At 39.2% G+C, this 16387-nt stretch overlaps 1 protein-coding gene across 14 annotated transcripts in view; it reads left to right on the top strand.

The window, feature by feature from the left end:
* The window catches only part of map2 (microtubule-associated protein 2), a 142758-nt gene that overhangs the window by 116803 nt on the left and 9568 nt on the right, over positions 1-16387 (top strand). For 10 of the 14 annotated variants that reach the window (XM_046842135.1, XM_046842143.1, XM_046842207.1 and 7 more), the window contains 8 exons: positions 561-3944; positions 5289-5483; positions 5754-5891; positions 7541-7599; positions 12079-12264; positions 13141-13285; positions 14105-14161; positions 14260-14579. In XM_046842135.1, the coding sequence (XP_046698091.1) occupies positions 561-3944; positions 5289-5483; positions 5754-5891; positions 7541-7599; positions 12079-12264; positions 13141-13285; positions 14105-14161; positions 14260-14579 (4484 nt within the window). The remainder of the gene's footprint in view (positions 1-560; positions 3945-5288; positions 5484-5753; positions 5892-7540; positions 7600-12078; positions 12265-13140; positions 13286-14104; positions 14162-14259; positions 14580-16387) is intronic. The other 4 variants (XM_046842158.1, XM_046842175.1, XM_046842240.1 and 1 more) reach the window with 2 other exon arrangements.

The raw sequence follows: 16387 nt of genomic DNA, 5'->3' as shown, positions 1-16387 counted from the left end.
TGCATTTTATTTCAATATCAAGCACTGTCATGTCATTTGTATTACAACCAAATGTGAAATGTAAACATGTATTTTTTTTTTATCATTGTTCACCTCATGTTTTACCTGCAAAACCACTGGAAGACTTGGTCTACTGTTATAATGTACAAGAAACATAACCTACATAAAAAAAACCCTCCTTTTTTTTCCTTTGGGAAACTCAATCTGGAATGTTTTAATCTAGAGTTTATTACTAATGGGGACATTTTTGAGAGTTTTGTTACCCCAGGTTAATAAATCCATCTTATCTGTGATATATATACAGATGAGGTGTTCTTGGACATTTCATCTTCATTGTGTGGATCTCATCCATCCAGCATTTTGCATGTTGGTCTGCTTACATCCATGTCTTCACCTTGTGCCATCACCGAATTGGTATGTGCTCTTTTGTTTCATTTGAGACTGTGATGATCGCTGGGCTTTGCTTGTCTTTGTGGTGGTGCAGTTGGCCTGAAAAATTTCTTGAGCCCAGAATTGATACGTTATGCAGCACAACCACATCACTTAAGATTTGCTTTCAGCTGTGAAGATGGATGCCGAAAAGCCATTTGGAGAGAAGACTGCACCGGCCAGCGTGGACTTCACTCAGTCACAGGTGCACTCGGAGGATCTCACTTCTCACCCAAGTGTTGTCCCTGATAAAGAATTCCCAGCTGCATCATTGCCCAGCCTAAGTGACCCACAGGGTTTTGCTGTTTCCTCAAATGATCAGAGCCATGCCAAAGAGTCCACACTGAATCCTGTTCAAACGCCTGACTCGCCACTCGATATTGAGAAGCAAGCTTCTAGAGATGCCGTTTTGTCAGACTCAAGTATGTTTCAAACACATGGGAAGCCATTAAACGAAGTGGAATCAACATCTACTGGCAACAAGTTGATAGATGTTACAGTAAGTGCCAAAAGTCCAGAAGTGCCTGGAAAAGAGTCTGCTAGCATAGATAAACAAGGAGAAGAAATCATGGACAAGTCTGGAATGTCAGCTTATTTTGAAACAACAACACTGAAATCAGAGGAAACTAAGGGACAAGGAGAAGGTTATTATGAGCTTAGTACTGCATCCGATGAGCCCAAGCCTGTTTCCGCTGTTTCCTCAGTTCCAGAAATTAGCTACAGTACCCTGGCACAATCTCAATCTATAGAGGAAAAAACTGATATTCAAAAAGCTTCTGAAGAGCAACCAAAGGTCCTCACGTCGTCTGAAAAAAGCGATGATTGCAGGCTCTCTCCTGGAAAGCTGGCCCTGGAGCAAAGGAGTTATTCCCTGAATATCACCATTGGAGCTCTGGATCAGAGTGGAGGACAAGGACGACCCAAAACCTTCTCCCCGTTAGCAACTGACATCATGTCTTATACCAGTGGAAGCCTTGATGAATCTGCTGACTACCTTCCTGTCACGACTCCATCATTGGAAAAACTCCCTGCTTTTCCACCACTGATCTTGGAGACATCAGCCTCTGTCACCACTCCATCAGCTTCTCCTCCCCATGACACAGTAGCTGATATCAAGACCCCAAGCCCACAGCCTGAATCCCCAGGGTCCCCATTAGCAAATAAGTTCAGCTATAAAAATGGTGCTGTGATGGCCCAAGATCTGCCTGAAATGTTAGACTTGGCAGGTACCCGTACGAGACTAATGTCTGATAACGCTGATCCTGAGATCATAAGAAGGAAGTCAGTTCCTGCCGACATGCCGGCCATTGTGAGCGATTCATTAGCACACTTGTTTCAGGGTCAGCGGGGTGCAAAAAGTGAGACTCAATTGGAAGAACATGGCTACTGTGTTTTTAGTGAGTACTCAGGTCCCATGCCATCTCCAGCAGACATTCACAGTCCGTTGGATTCTCCTCCAACACAAATCTTCAATAGAATGATCTCAGAAGAGAAAGCGACAACTCCAGCTGCAAGTGGACAGCTAAGCCCATCATCTAGCATTCTAAAAGAAGACGTATCCCCAGACACAGAGGATGAAAAGGATACAAGAGAAACACAATGCAAGAATAATGATGCTGTGATAGAGCAGCCAAAACAACAAGTTGAAATGTTTCCCACTCCAACTGTTACTGTTACTTTGGAAGGAGTGAAAGCTGATCTGGATGCAGAGGCCAAACTTGCAGCTGAACAGGAGGCTGAAATAGCTGATTATGAAAGGCAAATTCGCAAGCTCGAAATGGAAGACAGACCTTTAAGTGTTGAGGAGGAGAGGGAGCTCCAGGAGCTAAGAGAAAAAGTAAAGAATAAGCCCGATCTGGTGCACCAGGAAGCTTATGAGGAAATAGACGCTGAGGATGTGTACCAGCTCACTGGAGTTGCCAAGGACAGGATTGCAAGACCAATAAGACCATCACCGACATCATCCGTGGAAAGTGCTACAGAGGAAGAAAAAGTGCATGTCGACACAGAGAAACCTAAACCGGCACAAGATGGTCAGAAAGAAGAAGAATCTGGAAAAAAACTTAGTGAAGATAATAAACTTCCAGAGAAACCCAGGAAGGAGGAAGAGACTGAAGAAAAAACACACATGGATATAGCAAATGCAGAGGGAGTTTCGGTTTCCACTTCAGTTGCACAAAGGGCAGAAGAAAAAACAGAGCTAGCTAAAGAACCTATAGAGAGCATGCAGGATATAAAAGCAGACAAGCCATTGGCACTGCCAAATGTTCCTGAGATTTCAGAGAAGGTTGAACATCAGAAGACTGAAATAAATAAGTCTGAAATTAAACAGAGTGAATCAGAGCTTATTGAAAAAGATGAAGCACCTGAATTTGTTGAACAATATGTAGAGCCCAAAGGTGGTGATAAAGACGAACAGCCCAAAGTGGTTGAGAAACAGGAAGAGCCCATCATATTCGAGAAACAAGACGAGTCCAAAAGTGTTGAGAAACATGAGGAGCACAGAATCATTGAGAAACCTGAAGAAACCAAAAGTGTTCCAAAAGATGAGGAGAGCAAATTTGTTGAGATGCACAAAGAGAGCAAAGATGTTGAGAATGATGAAGAGCACAACATTGTTGAGAAACATGAGGAGCCTAAAACTGTTGAGAAACACGAGGAGCCCAAAGTTGCTGGTAAAGATGAAGAGCCCAAAGTTGTTGATAAAGAGGAAGAGCTGAAATTTGCTGAGAAAGATGAAGAACTCCAAGTTGTCGAGAAAGACGAGGAGCCCAAAGGTGCTGGGGAAGTTAAAGAGCTCAAAGTTGCTGGGGAAGATAAAGAGCCCAAAGCTGCTGGGAGAGATGAAGAGCCAAACGTTGTTGAGAAAGATGAAGAGCCCAAATTTGTTGAGAAAGACAAAGAGGCCAAAGTTGTTGAGAAAGACGAAGAGTCCAAACTTGTTGAGAAAGAGGAAGAGCCCAGAGTTATTGAAAAAGATGAAGAATCTGAAGTTGAAGATGAAGAATCAAAAAACAAAGAGCTTGAAGTTGTTACAAAGCATCAAGACTTGCTTGAGAAAGTTGAAGAGCCTAGCGTTGTTGAAAAAGATGAAGAGGAAGACCATCACAAGTTGGAAGGGGCTGGGGCAGCTGTTCAAGAAACCATAGAGCCTCGAGCTGCCATTGAGTCCATCGTAACAGTGGAAGATGACTTCATCACTGTGGTGCAGACTATTGATGATCGGGATGGCCCTGGGCACAGTGTACGATTCTCAACCCCTCCTGAAGAAGAACCACCTCAGATGCTTCAGGATGAAGAGGAGGAAGAAGATTCTATTGAAATGGCTCAAGAAGCAGAGATAGAGGCTGCTAGCCTTGAGGAAGTCCAGGATGTTCCAGAAGCTGTCCAGGCCCCTGGGTATCTTCCTCAGGAGGTACCAGAGAGTGAGGGTCCCACTGAGAGCTATGATGACTACAAGGATGAGACCACTATCGACGACTCGATCTTAGACAGCTCCTGGGTGGACACTCAAGGTGATGCTATGATTTATTTTTTGTGTGGAAATTAAATAAATAAGTCATTACAAAAAGAAAGACAAATAATTTATTCATATTTAGATTGTGGTGTGCAGTAAAGTGAAAATATACAATAATGTTACAAGCTCCAAATTTCTGAATGCTTGATTCAGATTTTTCAGAAAGTTGAGTAGAAGAATAACAAGTACTCTATCAGTCTGTCTAGTTTCAACATTTAATAATGGGCTTGTGTGGCAGCGGGGGCGTGGTCGAGCACCGGTTTGGTGGAGGGTGGAGTTAGGCAAAACAAGTGGTGAGGGAATGGAGCGCAATGGTAGGTCCCTCAATTCCCAGCATATCCAAGGTATTTTTTGATGGCTGGCGGATTCACCAGCTGACATTCACGACATGCCACACACCTTCTACAAACATCACTGCAACATCAGCCAATAAAAACGGACCGTTAAATGGTTTAATGTTTTGCAGTCACTTTTCTTTTTCCAATGTACAGCCTTGGAGATGCTAGGGATCGAACCCAGGACCCCATCCATGCAATCATGCACTCTACAATTGAGCTTCCCTTTCCGCTTGTTTCCCCCAGCTCCGCAGTCCATTCACAAACCGGTGCTCGGCCACGCCCCCACTGCCACAGCTTATTCTTTTTCTGTTGATGAATTGTGATCTAAATAGGATTATTTTACTAGCAAAAATGACCTTGATCTATTTGTTAGTAGTTTCCAGCGGTGGACAGTAACGGAATAAATGTAATTTGTTACTGTGTTTACTGTAAGTAACTTTTTCGCACATCTGTTTTGAAGTTGTTTTGATTGGCGCTTGGTGTATCTACTTAACACGAACTTAGAGTTTAGCATCAGTTTAACAGCAAGCAGAACATTTAGAGAGGAATAAATGATGAAGAAACTCCTGACTCCACAACACCCGTGGCCTCATTTGCACGAAGTAGTTGAAAAGAAGGTTTTGGGCTCATTATAATATGCATAGATATCAATCAGCGTTTGAGTCATTAATATCATTCTATTAATAGATCAGTGTGCTGAGAGTCACATTAGAGTCTTTTCACATAAACTGTGATTATTAATCAAAGAGTCTTGTGACAAAAATGATAACAGGAACAGTATAGACATAATAAATCATAGTACTTTGGATACTCAAGTACATCTGAAGGCAAATACTTTTGTACTTTTACTTAAGTGAAAGTTTAAAGGGACAATTTGACTTCATTGAATCTCTACTTTAACTCGAGTACATGGTTTGTGTACTTCATCCACCACTGGTAGTTTGTTACATGTGCATCATTTGTCATAGAAATTTTACATTCTGTACATACTATACATGCTGCAGATGATGATAAGAGCATGGCCACTGAGAAAATCGAGCCTCTTCCGAGGACCGCGAGCCCTGCCAAGAAACCTGAGAGGCTGGTCAAACAGAAGGCTAAAGCAGGCCGAGCCAGAGGCCGCGTTTCCACTCCGGAGCGCAAACCCTTCTGGAAAGATCCAGGACCGGTCCAGAAAGAGGATCTGAAGAAGAAAAAAGGTTGCTGATGCAAAAGTGACCATTGTTAAAATGTCTGATTACTACTATTATATTATATAAGATTTTTTCTGATGTTTAGGAAGTGTTCCTGTTATGATAATTTAAACTAACAATATTGCTGGATTGTGTTATATGTATTAGTAAACAGAGAAATGTGCTGTTTATATACCAAAAGTACATAATGATTTTAATTTTATTTGATCAAATGCATTTCAAAACCCTGTGATCGGATTTGGACTGTTTCCCTGACTCTGTGTTTCCCTCTCGTAGCTGTGATTAAGAAGGTTGAGGTCACAAAAAAATCTGAAAATCAGAGCCGCTCTCCCTCCAGGAAGAGTGTTTTAAAGGCCGCTGTAAGGCACCCTAGAGCTACACAACATCACATCTGTGCTAAACGGAAACCGACAGGTGATCACACAATCACAGGGAGACTGCTTGCAATGTGGCTGGCAAATGTTTATGGCTTATATATATATATATATATATATATATATATATATATATATATATATATATATATATATATATATATATATATATATTATTAATTATGGAAATCATTGTTTTATTTTATTTTATTATATGTATTATTTATTTATCATTTTATTATGTATTCTTTTGAGTCCAAATCTATTGTTTTTAATGTGCTATTCCTGCACTCGCTCAGTATCTCTTGGTTCTACTTTTTTCTTTTCTCTGTCTGTCCTTGTGCAAAATTGTCATATTTTGGGGTATTTATTTGAAACTGAAGAAGTGTGTGTATGTGGCGTTTGTGTGTGTGTGTGTGTGTGTGTGTGTGTGTGTGTGTGTGTGTCTGCTAGAGTCGTGTTATGATCCTCTGAAGGAACATTGCAAAATATTACCTTTGGTTTACGTAACATATCTGGCTGAAGGATGCAGGATGTCTATGATGGTTGCTATGCAACTGATTGAGTAGGAGACGACTTGGCCACTTGAGCATGAGAGAGAGAGAGAGAGAGAGAGAGAGAGATGGAAATTTAAAGAAATAAAAGTAATCAGAACGAGAAAGAGAGAGAACTCTTTCTGTCATCATGAGTAGTGAGTATTGTAGTTAAATGTAATATTTAAAGATCCACTACATTTCTGATCAAATGTTACTAATAAAAGCATTTTGGGGTAAGGTTATATTAACGTATAGTGTACTAAAATAAATCATCAGAGTAGCTGCTTCCAAAATGCAATTTGAATTTCATTTTTATTTCAGGATTTATATAAAACCTATTAATGCTTCTTTTTTGTTTTATTAACTATATGGAAAAAAGGCTTGTGGATGGAGGTGGTAGCTTAGTGGTTAAAGGCATTAGACTTTGGATCTAAGGGTCATAAGTTCCCATCTCTGCCACACGAAACTGCCACTCCTGGGCCCCTGAGCAAGGCCCCCATAGCTGCTTCCTTGACAGAAACAGATGAACTTTCATGGCATGTCATGTACACTATAAGGACAAAATTTTGTGGACACCTATCCATAAAATGTATACGTAAATGTTTTTGAACATTCCATTTCACATTTAGACTCTGTTCGCACTTATAATAACCTCCACTCTTCTGGGAAGATGTTCCACTAGATTCTGGTGTGCTTGTGGAGATTTGTGCTCAATCACTTTAACTGATATAGGTGCCTGGGGTGCACTCAACCTCACCTACATCAGTACCTGACCTAGAGGTACTGATGTAAATTCTACTAACACCCTTGTGGCCACAAGGAAACCAGATGTTCTGGTGGAACATCTTCCCAAAAGAGTACATTTTATTAAAAGAGAAAATGGGAACTAAATGTGGAATAGGATGTCCCAAATCACTCAAATATGAATCTTTGTGAGTCCACAAGAAAGTCCACAAACTTGTGTATATACAGTATATATTGTTTTGAAAATTTGCTTACATATGAAAGTAGGTGTTTAAGAAATAGAGAAAGAATGAAATAGAGATTGTTTGTCTGTATGTGTTTAATTTCCCAATTTTTTGTATCGAAGTACATGCTCTGGACACTCAAACAAATGAAGATGAACAATATCAGTATCATTTTCCCTCTTTAGTATCAGCAGACGGACGGCTGCCATTCAGCTCGGTGCGACATTCCAGGGACCGAGCATCTGTAAGTAGCATTCAAATTCTTATACAATCTCCGTTTCAGCACTTTTAGTATTGAATGCAATGAATATTTTATGTGGATGTAGTATCTATTGATTGCTAATCATTGAAAAGACATTTTGTTCTATAAGAATTGAACTTTGGGTGACACTACACATACGTTTACAATTTAATGTCATTACTGGTGTTTAATTTTTACTAAAAAAAATGCAAAGATTTGCAAAAAGCATATCACAACAAAGGAGGGAAGTAATAAAGTACAAATACTTTGGTACTGTACTTAAGTAGATTTTTCTGGTATCAGTACTTTTCTTCACAATTTTTTTACACAGGTTTTTATACTGCAACAATTTTGACACTAAAACAGGAAGTAATAAAGGCTACATTTCACTCAAGTACATGTCAGAGCCCAAACTTCTTTACTTTAACTTGAGTGGAAAAGTGTAGTCAGAACTTCAACTTTTACCAGAATCTTTGAAAAAATGATTCTTTTACCTGAGTGGAGGATGTGTGTACTTTTGCCGTCTCTGATTCACAAGAAAACATAGAACACGTATTAGATGTTTAAACTGAGGAAATGTACCATTTAAAGGAAAAAATAAGGTAATTTTTTTATTTGATGGCCACAACATGTCTAAAACGTGCTAAAATTAAAATTAAACAGTTGGAAAAAAAACATTTTGCAACTAATGAGGGTAATTGACAGCAGGTCAGTATAATGATTGGGTATAAATAGTGTATCTTAGAGAGGCAGAATCTCTCAAAAAAAATTAAGATGGGCGGAGCTTGACCAATCTGTAAAAGACTACAAATTGTGAAAAAATTTCAGAATAACATGAAATTGCAAAACAGTTGAATATCTCATAATTTACACTACATAATATCAATAAAAATTTGGTGAAGGGACAAAAGGGCGAAGGGCAAAGTCAGTATCGGATACCCGTGATCTTCAGGCCCTCAGGCGGCACCGCATTTAAAACAGTCATGATCCTGTAATGGGAATCACTGCATGGACTCATTAACACCTCCAGAAATCATTGTCTGTGAACACAGTTTCATGTGTCATCCACAAATGCAGGTTAAACATTTGATATGTTTTTTTGATTGTTTTATGGTGAATATAATATGGATTTATGAGATTTGTAAATGTTTTTATTTACATTTTATACAATGTCCCAACTTTTTTGCAATTAGGGATGCAGATGCCAAACTAAGTCCCTTTATACAGGAGTGCAGAATTATTAGGCAAATGAGTATTTTGACCACATCATCCTCGTTATGCATGTTGTCTTACTCCAAGCTGTATAGGCTGGAAAGCCTACTACCAATTAAGCATATTAGGTGATGTGCATCTCTGTAATGAGAAGGGTGTGGTCTAATGACATCAACACCCTATATCAGGTGTGCATAATTATTAGGCAACTTCCTTTCCTTTGGCAAAATGGGTCAAAAGAAGGACTTGACAGGCTCAGAAAAGTCAAAAATAGTGAGATATATTGCAGAGGATGCAGCAGTCTTAAAATAGCCAAGCTTCTGAGCGTGATCATCGAACAATCAAGCGTTTCATTCAAAATAGTCAACAGGGTCGCAAGAAGCGTGTGGAAAAACCAAGGCGCAAAATAACTGCCCGTGAACTGAGAAAAGTCAAGCGTGCAGCTGCCAAGATGCCACTTGCCACCAGTTTGGCCATATTTCAGAGCTGCAACATCACTGAGTGCCCAAAAGCACAAGGTGTGCAATACTCAGAGACATGGCCAAGGTAAGAAAGGCAGAAAGTCGACCACCACTGAACAAGACACACAAGCTGAAACGTCAAGACTGGGCCAAGAAATATCTCAAGACTGATTTTCTAAGGTTTTATGGACTGATGAAATGAGAGTGAGTCTTGATGGGCCAGATGGATGGGCCCGTGGCTGGATTGGTAAAGGGCAGAGAGCTCCAGTCCGACTCAGACGCCAGCAAGGTGGAGGTGGAGTACTGGTTTGGGCTGGTATCATCAAAGATGAGCTTGTGGGGCCTTTTCGGGTTGAGGATGGAGTCAAGCTGAACTCCCAGTCCTACTGCCAGTTTCTGGAAGACACCTTCTTCAAGCAGTGGTACAGGAAGAAGTCTGCATCCTTCAAGAAAAACATGATTTTCATGCAGGACAATGCTCCATCACACACGCCCAAGTACTCCACAGCGTGGCTGGCAAGAAAGGGTATAAAGAAGAAAATCTAATGATATGGCCTCCTTGTTCACCTGATCTGAACCCCATTGAGAACCTGTGGTCCATCATCAAATGTGCGATTTACAAGGAGGAAAACAGTACACCTCTCTGAACAGTGTCTGGGAGGCTGTGGTTGCTGCTGCACGCAATGTTGATGGTGAACAGATCAAAACACTGACAGAATCCATGGATGGCAGGCTTTTGAGTGTCCTTGCAAAGAAAGGTGGCTATATTGGTCACTGATTTGTTTTGTTTGGTTTTGAATGTCAGAAATGTATATTTGTGAATGTTGAGATGTTATATTGGTTTCACTGGTAAAAATAAATAATTGAAATGGGTATGAATTTGTTTTGTTTGGTTTTGAATGTCAGAAATGTATATTTGTGAATGTTGAGATGTTATATTGGTTTCACTGGTAAAAATAAATAATTGAAATGGGTATGAATTTGTTTTTGTTAAGTTGCCTAATAATTATGCACACCTGATATAGGGTGTTGATGTCATTAGACCACACCTTCTCATTACAGAGATGCACATCACCTAATATGCTTAATTGGTAGTAGGCTTTCCAGCCTATACAGCTTGGAGTAAGACAACATGCATAACGAGGATGATGTGGTCAAAATACTCATTTGCCTAATAATTATGCACACCTGATATAGGGTGTTGATGTCATTAGACCACACCTTCTCATTACAGAGATGCACATCACCTAATATGCTTAATTGGTAGTAGGCTTTCCAGCCTATACAGCTTGGAGTAAGACAACATGCATAACGAGGATGATGTGGTCAAAATACTCATTTGCCTAATAATTATGCACACCTGTATGTACATTGTAGAATTGGTAACCCCTTTGCTGCTATGAAATCTTTCTGGAGGGGAAAAGGTGCTTTAGTTTCTGATACTGATCATTGTTAAGTCATTATTATACATGAAGGCAGAACTTAGTGCACATTGGTATTTAAGAAGTGGCCACTTTTGTATATACACTACATATACTATGCATATATTTGAGTAGTACTTGCATGTAGATAGATAGATAGATAGATAGATAGATAGATAGATAGATAGATAGATAGATAGATAGATAGATAGATAGATAGATAGATAGATAGATAGATAGATAGATAGATAGATAGATAGATAGATAGATAGATAGATAGATAGATAGATAGATAGATAAAGTCATATGTGGTTCTTCCCAAACTGTTATCAAAAACTTGAAGATCTGCAATTGTATAGGAGGTCTTTTGATGTGGCAGCATTACATTTTCCCTTCACTTGAACTAGGAGATCCAAACCTGTTCCAGCATGACAATGTCCAGGCCTCTTCTCCTCACCTGCATCAATACCTGTCTTTAATAACACCCTTATGGCTGAATGAGCTCAAAACACCACAAAATCTAGTTGAGCATCTTTCTAGAAGGGTGAGGGTTTTCATAACAGCAAGTGGGGAATCCCCATTTATATATAAATCTTATGATCAGGTGTCCACAGTCTTTTGTCCATATAGTATGGATGGATGGATGGATGGATGGATGGATGGAGCATCTTTATTCACTAAATGTAATTTTTCTTTGCTTACTTTCATTAATGTCATAAGGTGTTCTGTATTTTCAAACCAAAAAACAATCTCTGCATGTTTCACCTCAACATTTCAGCATTTCCCATGCATCTCACAAATGCTCCACACTGGCATGCACTCTTGTACCCGTTCCTCCTGACCTCCAGCTATTAATTTCCACCATCTTGTGCCTCCAAGTGTACTCTTTTGTTTTTGTGGCCTTCCATTAGCATTAGAGAAGACGTGACATTTATTCAGTTCTGGCCTTCTCGACCTTAACAACGATCAGCTTTCGGATTCTTTCCATAATTGCTGTTATTTACCTGGAATGCAAATGGACTTTGGCTTTTTTTTTTTTTCTCTGTCCAAAGACCATGGTTTGTACATTATATGTTTGTATGCCAGTAGAAACATCTTGCAGGAATGACAGCTTAGCCAGTTTCAACCAATGTTATTACTTTAGTAGTGATTTCTAGCAAATGTGTTGTTTTTATTAAAGAATATTATATGAATTCATATTCTTCTCCTCAGACAGGATGTGAATAGATTATGACTTATCATTTATACATCGAATCAAAGTCATGTCATGATCACAATCATCCGCTTGTTTTAATTTTATTTAATACTCTCTCACACGCTTTTATTTTTTTCTTCCATGTCTCCATTTTTTCCATGAAAAAACATCTTCGCACCATTGTTCATCACAGACCCCCAGTCCAACATCACTAACAAAGATCCCCACCTGTAAAAAACGGGCATCGGCTCTTCCCCAGCCCCGCCCTAACGCCACAAGCACCTCCAATAAAACAAGCTCATTGGTGGAGGCTGATGGGAACCGCCCCTTCTCAGCAGGTTGTCAGGATTCTCTCTCAATATACAGGAATTTAGAAAAGGTAAGAAAGGGGTGTAAAGCGAAACATTTAAGGTGGTGTTTATAGTCTTTCCCAAAGCCTGCACTGTCTGCTGATGATAGATATTAATTCTATGGAAGTCTTATTTCACTTAGGATCAGATTTTAAGATAGTGAGGTTGACATATCACATAGAGTCAAATGACTGTAAACACTATAAACTAAAATAACGGTAACAATGGCTTAAAGCTTCAATTGCCATAAACAGTTATTTTATTCAAGTGTCCAGTGAACAACTAATAAATTCAACAATAATATAACTATAATAAATGAACAATAGGTGTCGACCATTGTTAAAAGTGGTGAAATGAACTTTCGATTGTGTTCGTTTTTTTATCTTACGTACGTAAACATCCATTAATATTGTGGTCAAATAAAAGTATAGAGAGCGATGAGTAAAACATCACGTCTCCCACATGCTATTTGCATTAACGCTCGATTAGGAAGCTTACGATATAATAGAAATTCATATAATTTCTCGACAATAGAAAATTATAAAATATATATTTTTTATTATAAGTAATAAAAAATCCATTCATCAGAAAAGAAAAGGGCCCAACATTTTCTCTTGGATATCCCCCTTAAATCTGTTCATGTCATATTAGTGCCATAAATCATTAATACCATTTGTTTGTTTAATAAAAATTGTCTGTTAAATTCAGTTATTTATAAAATATAACAAATTTACAGAACACTATTAATACGGAATGACACCAATGCAGTATTTATGCCCTTGAGCAAGGCCTTTATCCCTTAATTGCACAGCTGCATAACTGAGATAACTATAAGTTGCTCGATGTGTGATTGTAGTGGAGCGAGATGTGGTTTTGTGTTTAGATGTTTTGAATGTGTTTCTCAGGATGGAGGATCTCGGAGCCCTGAGAAGAGATCGTCTCTGCCTCGGCCAGCCTCCATCCTGACTCGGCGTACACACGCTAGTGAACCAGAGGAGAGCTCCACCTCCATCACTAGCTCTGGATCGACAGCACCACGCAGACCCACGTGTAAGCCGAGTACACACTTTAATACTCAGTCACGTGACTCAGGGAAATTACTATATAAGCACTTACTTTCTGTTATTGTGGGTAAATAAATAAATAAATAAATATATATATATATATATATATATATATATATATATATATATATATATATATATATATATATATATATATAATTTTCTTTGGGATTTGGTTCTTTTCATTATGTGAGGTGTGAAACCACAACAAATTCATTAGCAAACTAAACACCTCGTTTGGCTGACTTCTGCTTTCCTCTACTTCTCTTCTCTTTTCTTCTCTTCTCTTCTCTTCTCTTCTCTTCTCTTCTCTTCTCTTCTTTTGTTTTCTCCTTCTCCTTCTTTTCTTTTCATATTTTGTTTTCTTTTCTTTTCTCTTTTTCTCATCTCTTCTCTTTTCTTCTGTTCTCTTCTCTTCACCTTTTCTTCTCTTTATTTCTTTTCTCTTTACCTTTTCTTTTTCACTTTTATTTTCTTCTCTTCTCTTCACCTTCTCTTTTCTTCTCTTCACTTTTCTTTCTTCACTTTTCTTCACCCTTTTAACGATTTTTTCCTTCTCTTTATTTATATTTAATTTCTGCTCATCTCTTCTATTTTCTTATCTTCTTTTTATTTCATTTCCTTTTCTTCTTTTTCTCTTCCTTTCACGCCTTCTCATTATTTCATTCCTCTTCTCTTCTGTTTATTCCATTTCTCTTTTTTTTATCCTCTTCAACTTTCTTCTCATTTTTTTCTTCTCTCTCTTCTATTCTTTCTCTTCCTTCCTTTTCTCCATCCCTCCCTTTCCTCTGTTTTTCCTCTGTAGCTTTCCGTACTGAAGTCAGAGCTGAACACAGGACAGGTCGATCTGCCAGTATGACAGGTAGACCTTTTACCATACAGTAGCACAAGGAGTCTCAACTATGTATCGATTTCTGTTCAGTTTTCATCTTATACAGAATTTGTTTCTATATTGTGTAGGCACAGAGTCAGTGCGTTCCCGCTCTGCTCGCTCCGGCACCTCCACTCCACGTACTCCCGGCTCCACGGCCATCACTCCGGGCACTCCTCCCAGCACATCCTGTCGTACCCCAGGCACCCCGCGTACCCCAGGCACCCCCAAATCCCTCAGCCTGCTCTCACAGGAGACTAAAGTGGCCATCATTCGCACTCCACCGAAATCTCCTGCCACGGCAGCCAAGCAGCTGCGTGTCCTCAACCAGCCCATGCCTGACCTCAAGAACATCAAGTCCAAGATCGGCTCGACAGAGAACATCAAGTACCAGCCTAAAGGAGGACAGGCAAGTATTTTCTCCAATCCTTCGCCTTAAATTCGATTAAATCTCAAAAGAAGTATATACGTGGGCTGCATGTTTCCCTCAAACAACCATGTTTCATTTCTTGTGTCCTTCTATGCCATTGACTGTTTTAAATGGCCTCTGATGAACGCTGATGTTGCCTTGTGTCCCCATGTGACTGTCCTTGTTTGTAATTATAGCAATGGATCATTCACAGAAACTACTATAACTCAGACTAAGAACATGAATATTGATATTGTCATTGATATGGCCAAAGTCTCTGTAAGGAGAGGTTTTTTTAATGTTCATGGAAGGTCAGTAGGGGAGTCTTCTGCCATGGGAATGTCTAGGAACTACATTCCAGGAACTAATGCTGCCTCCTTGTTCTTCTGGAAACATATACATTTGGTATAAATTGTCTCATATGAACCTACGTCTCGGTTATTAAATATATTCTTATAAAAACACGGCCTAGCTCCATCGTATACACGCGTAATCCCGTATTTTGTGATTTGTAGCCGAACAGTGACTTCAGCGTAGATGAATCCAGTGAAGTAAAAGGGATCAGTTTCATCAATTATATTTACTGTGAGCAATTCTACAATCATACGGACACTGAGTCCTTTAAATCGACTGACATTGAGGTGAAATCGTTGCTGGAAGTAACACAGAAGTATGCAAAAGCCAGCGAGAATATTGACTGGAAGACGCGCCAAAACAAATACGCCGAAATATCAGAACGCTTCAAAGAACAGCATCCTGCTGATAATGTAGCAACAAATTTACAAAATGTCATCCACTATCTTGGCTGAATTGGTCACATGACCATCACATGACTAAAAATGTGTTTTTTTGAAAAATTTTTGCAAAAATTTCGTTTTCAAATCGATTCACTTTGAAGATCGTTTTCAAAACGCTTTGTTGGATGAGGATCGTACCATTTTGGTTACATAGGGGTGCTCAATGTTTGATTCCATATAGATACATATATTTTTTTTGCCAATAAGTTAATATACAGCCCATTATGATAATGAAGTAAATAAAAATGTAAAACGAGAGTGAGTGAATAAACACAACCCCCTGTGACACCACTTTATGTTTCACTTTCCATGATCCGGGACCGACACAGGAGCATCTTGACCGCAGGGATTTATATATTTAACAATGTTTGGGAGATTCTGTAAATAAATGTTTTATCGTTTACCGTTGCTTTGCTCTAGCGCAGCACTCACACAGGCAATTTAGCCGACTTTATTTGATTTGCCGATATTTGAAATGCAAATGTCTGTCTGCGGTGTGGCCTTTCTACAGTTATTTGTTATTTTATTGATCTGAAATTGACCCTAATACACACACACACACACACACACACACACTTGATTCGACAGTCGGCTATAGGCAGGACTTGAAAATTCAGATTTGACTATGTAAATCTTAAGTGTCATGTGATGTTCTATTTTGGGAACATTTACAGTACATTTGAGTTCTCCTGATTTTTATATGATGATGATGGTGGTAACACAAATACAACACACACACACACACACACACACACACACATGCACACACACACACACATGCACACATGCACACACTTGGCATTTGTCTCTTTCATCTCGCAGTCTGACATGTTCTCCTATGTCCTCACGGGGGAGCTCAGCATGATGTTCTGACACAAACAGCATTCTGTCTTCAGAGATCAGCTCATACTACGAGCCCTGCTGTAAGCGCCTCAATCCGGGCGGCACGACTCCGTGTGAAGTGACATGTTTATATCTCGACACGAGCAAGAGAACAGCGGTGCAGAGAAA

This window comes from Silurus meridionalis, chromosome 3 (genome assembly GCF_014805685.1).
Source record: "Silurus meridionalis isolate SWU-2019-XX chromosome 3, ASM1480568v1, whole genome shotgun sequence".
In the NCBI taxonomy this organism is placed as follows: domain Eukaryota; kingdom Metazoa; phylum Chordata; class Actinopteri; order Siluriformes; family Siluridae; genus Silurus; species Silurus meridionalis.
The sequence above is the reverse complement of the archived record's forward strand: the minus strand, read 5'-3'. Positions and strand labels throughout refer to the sequence as shown.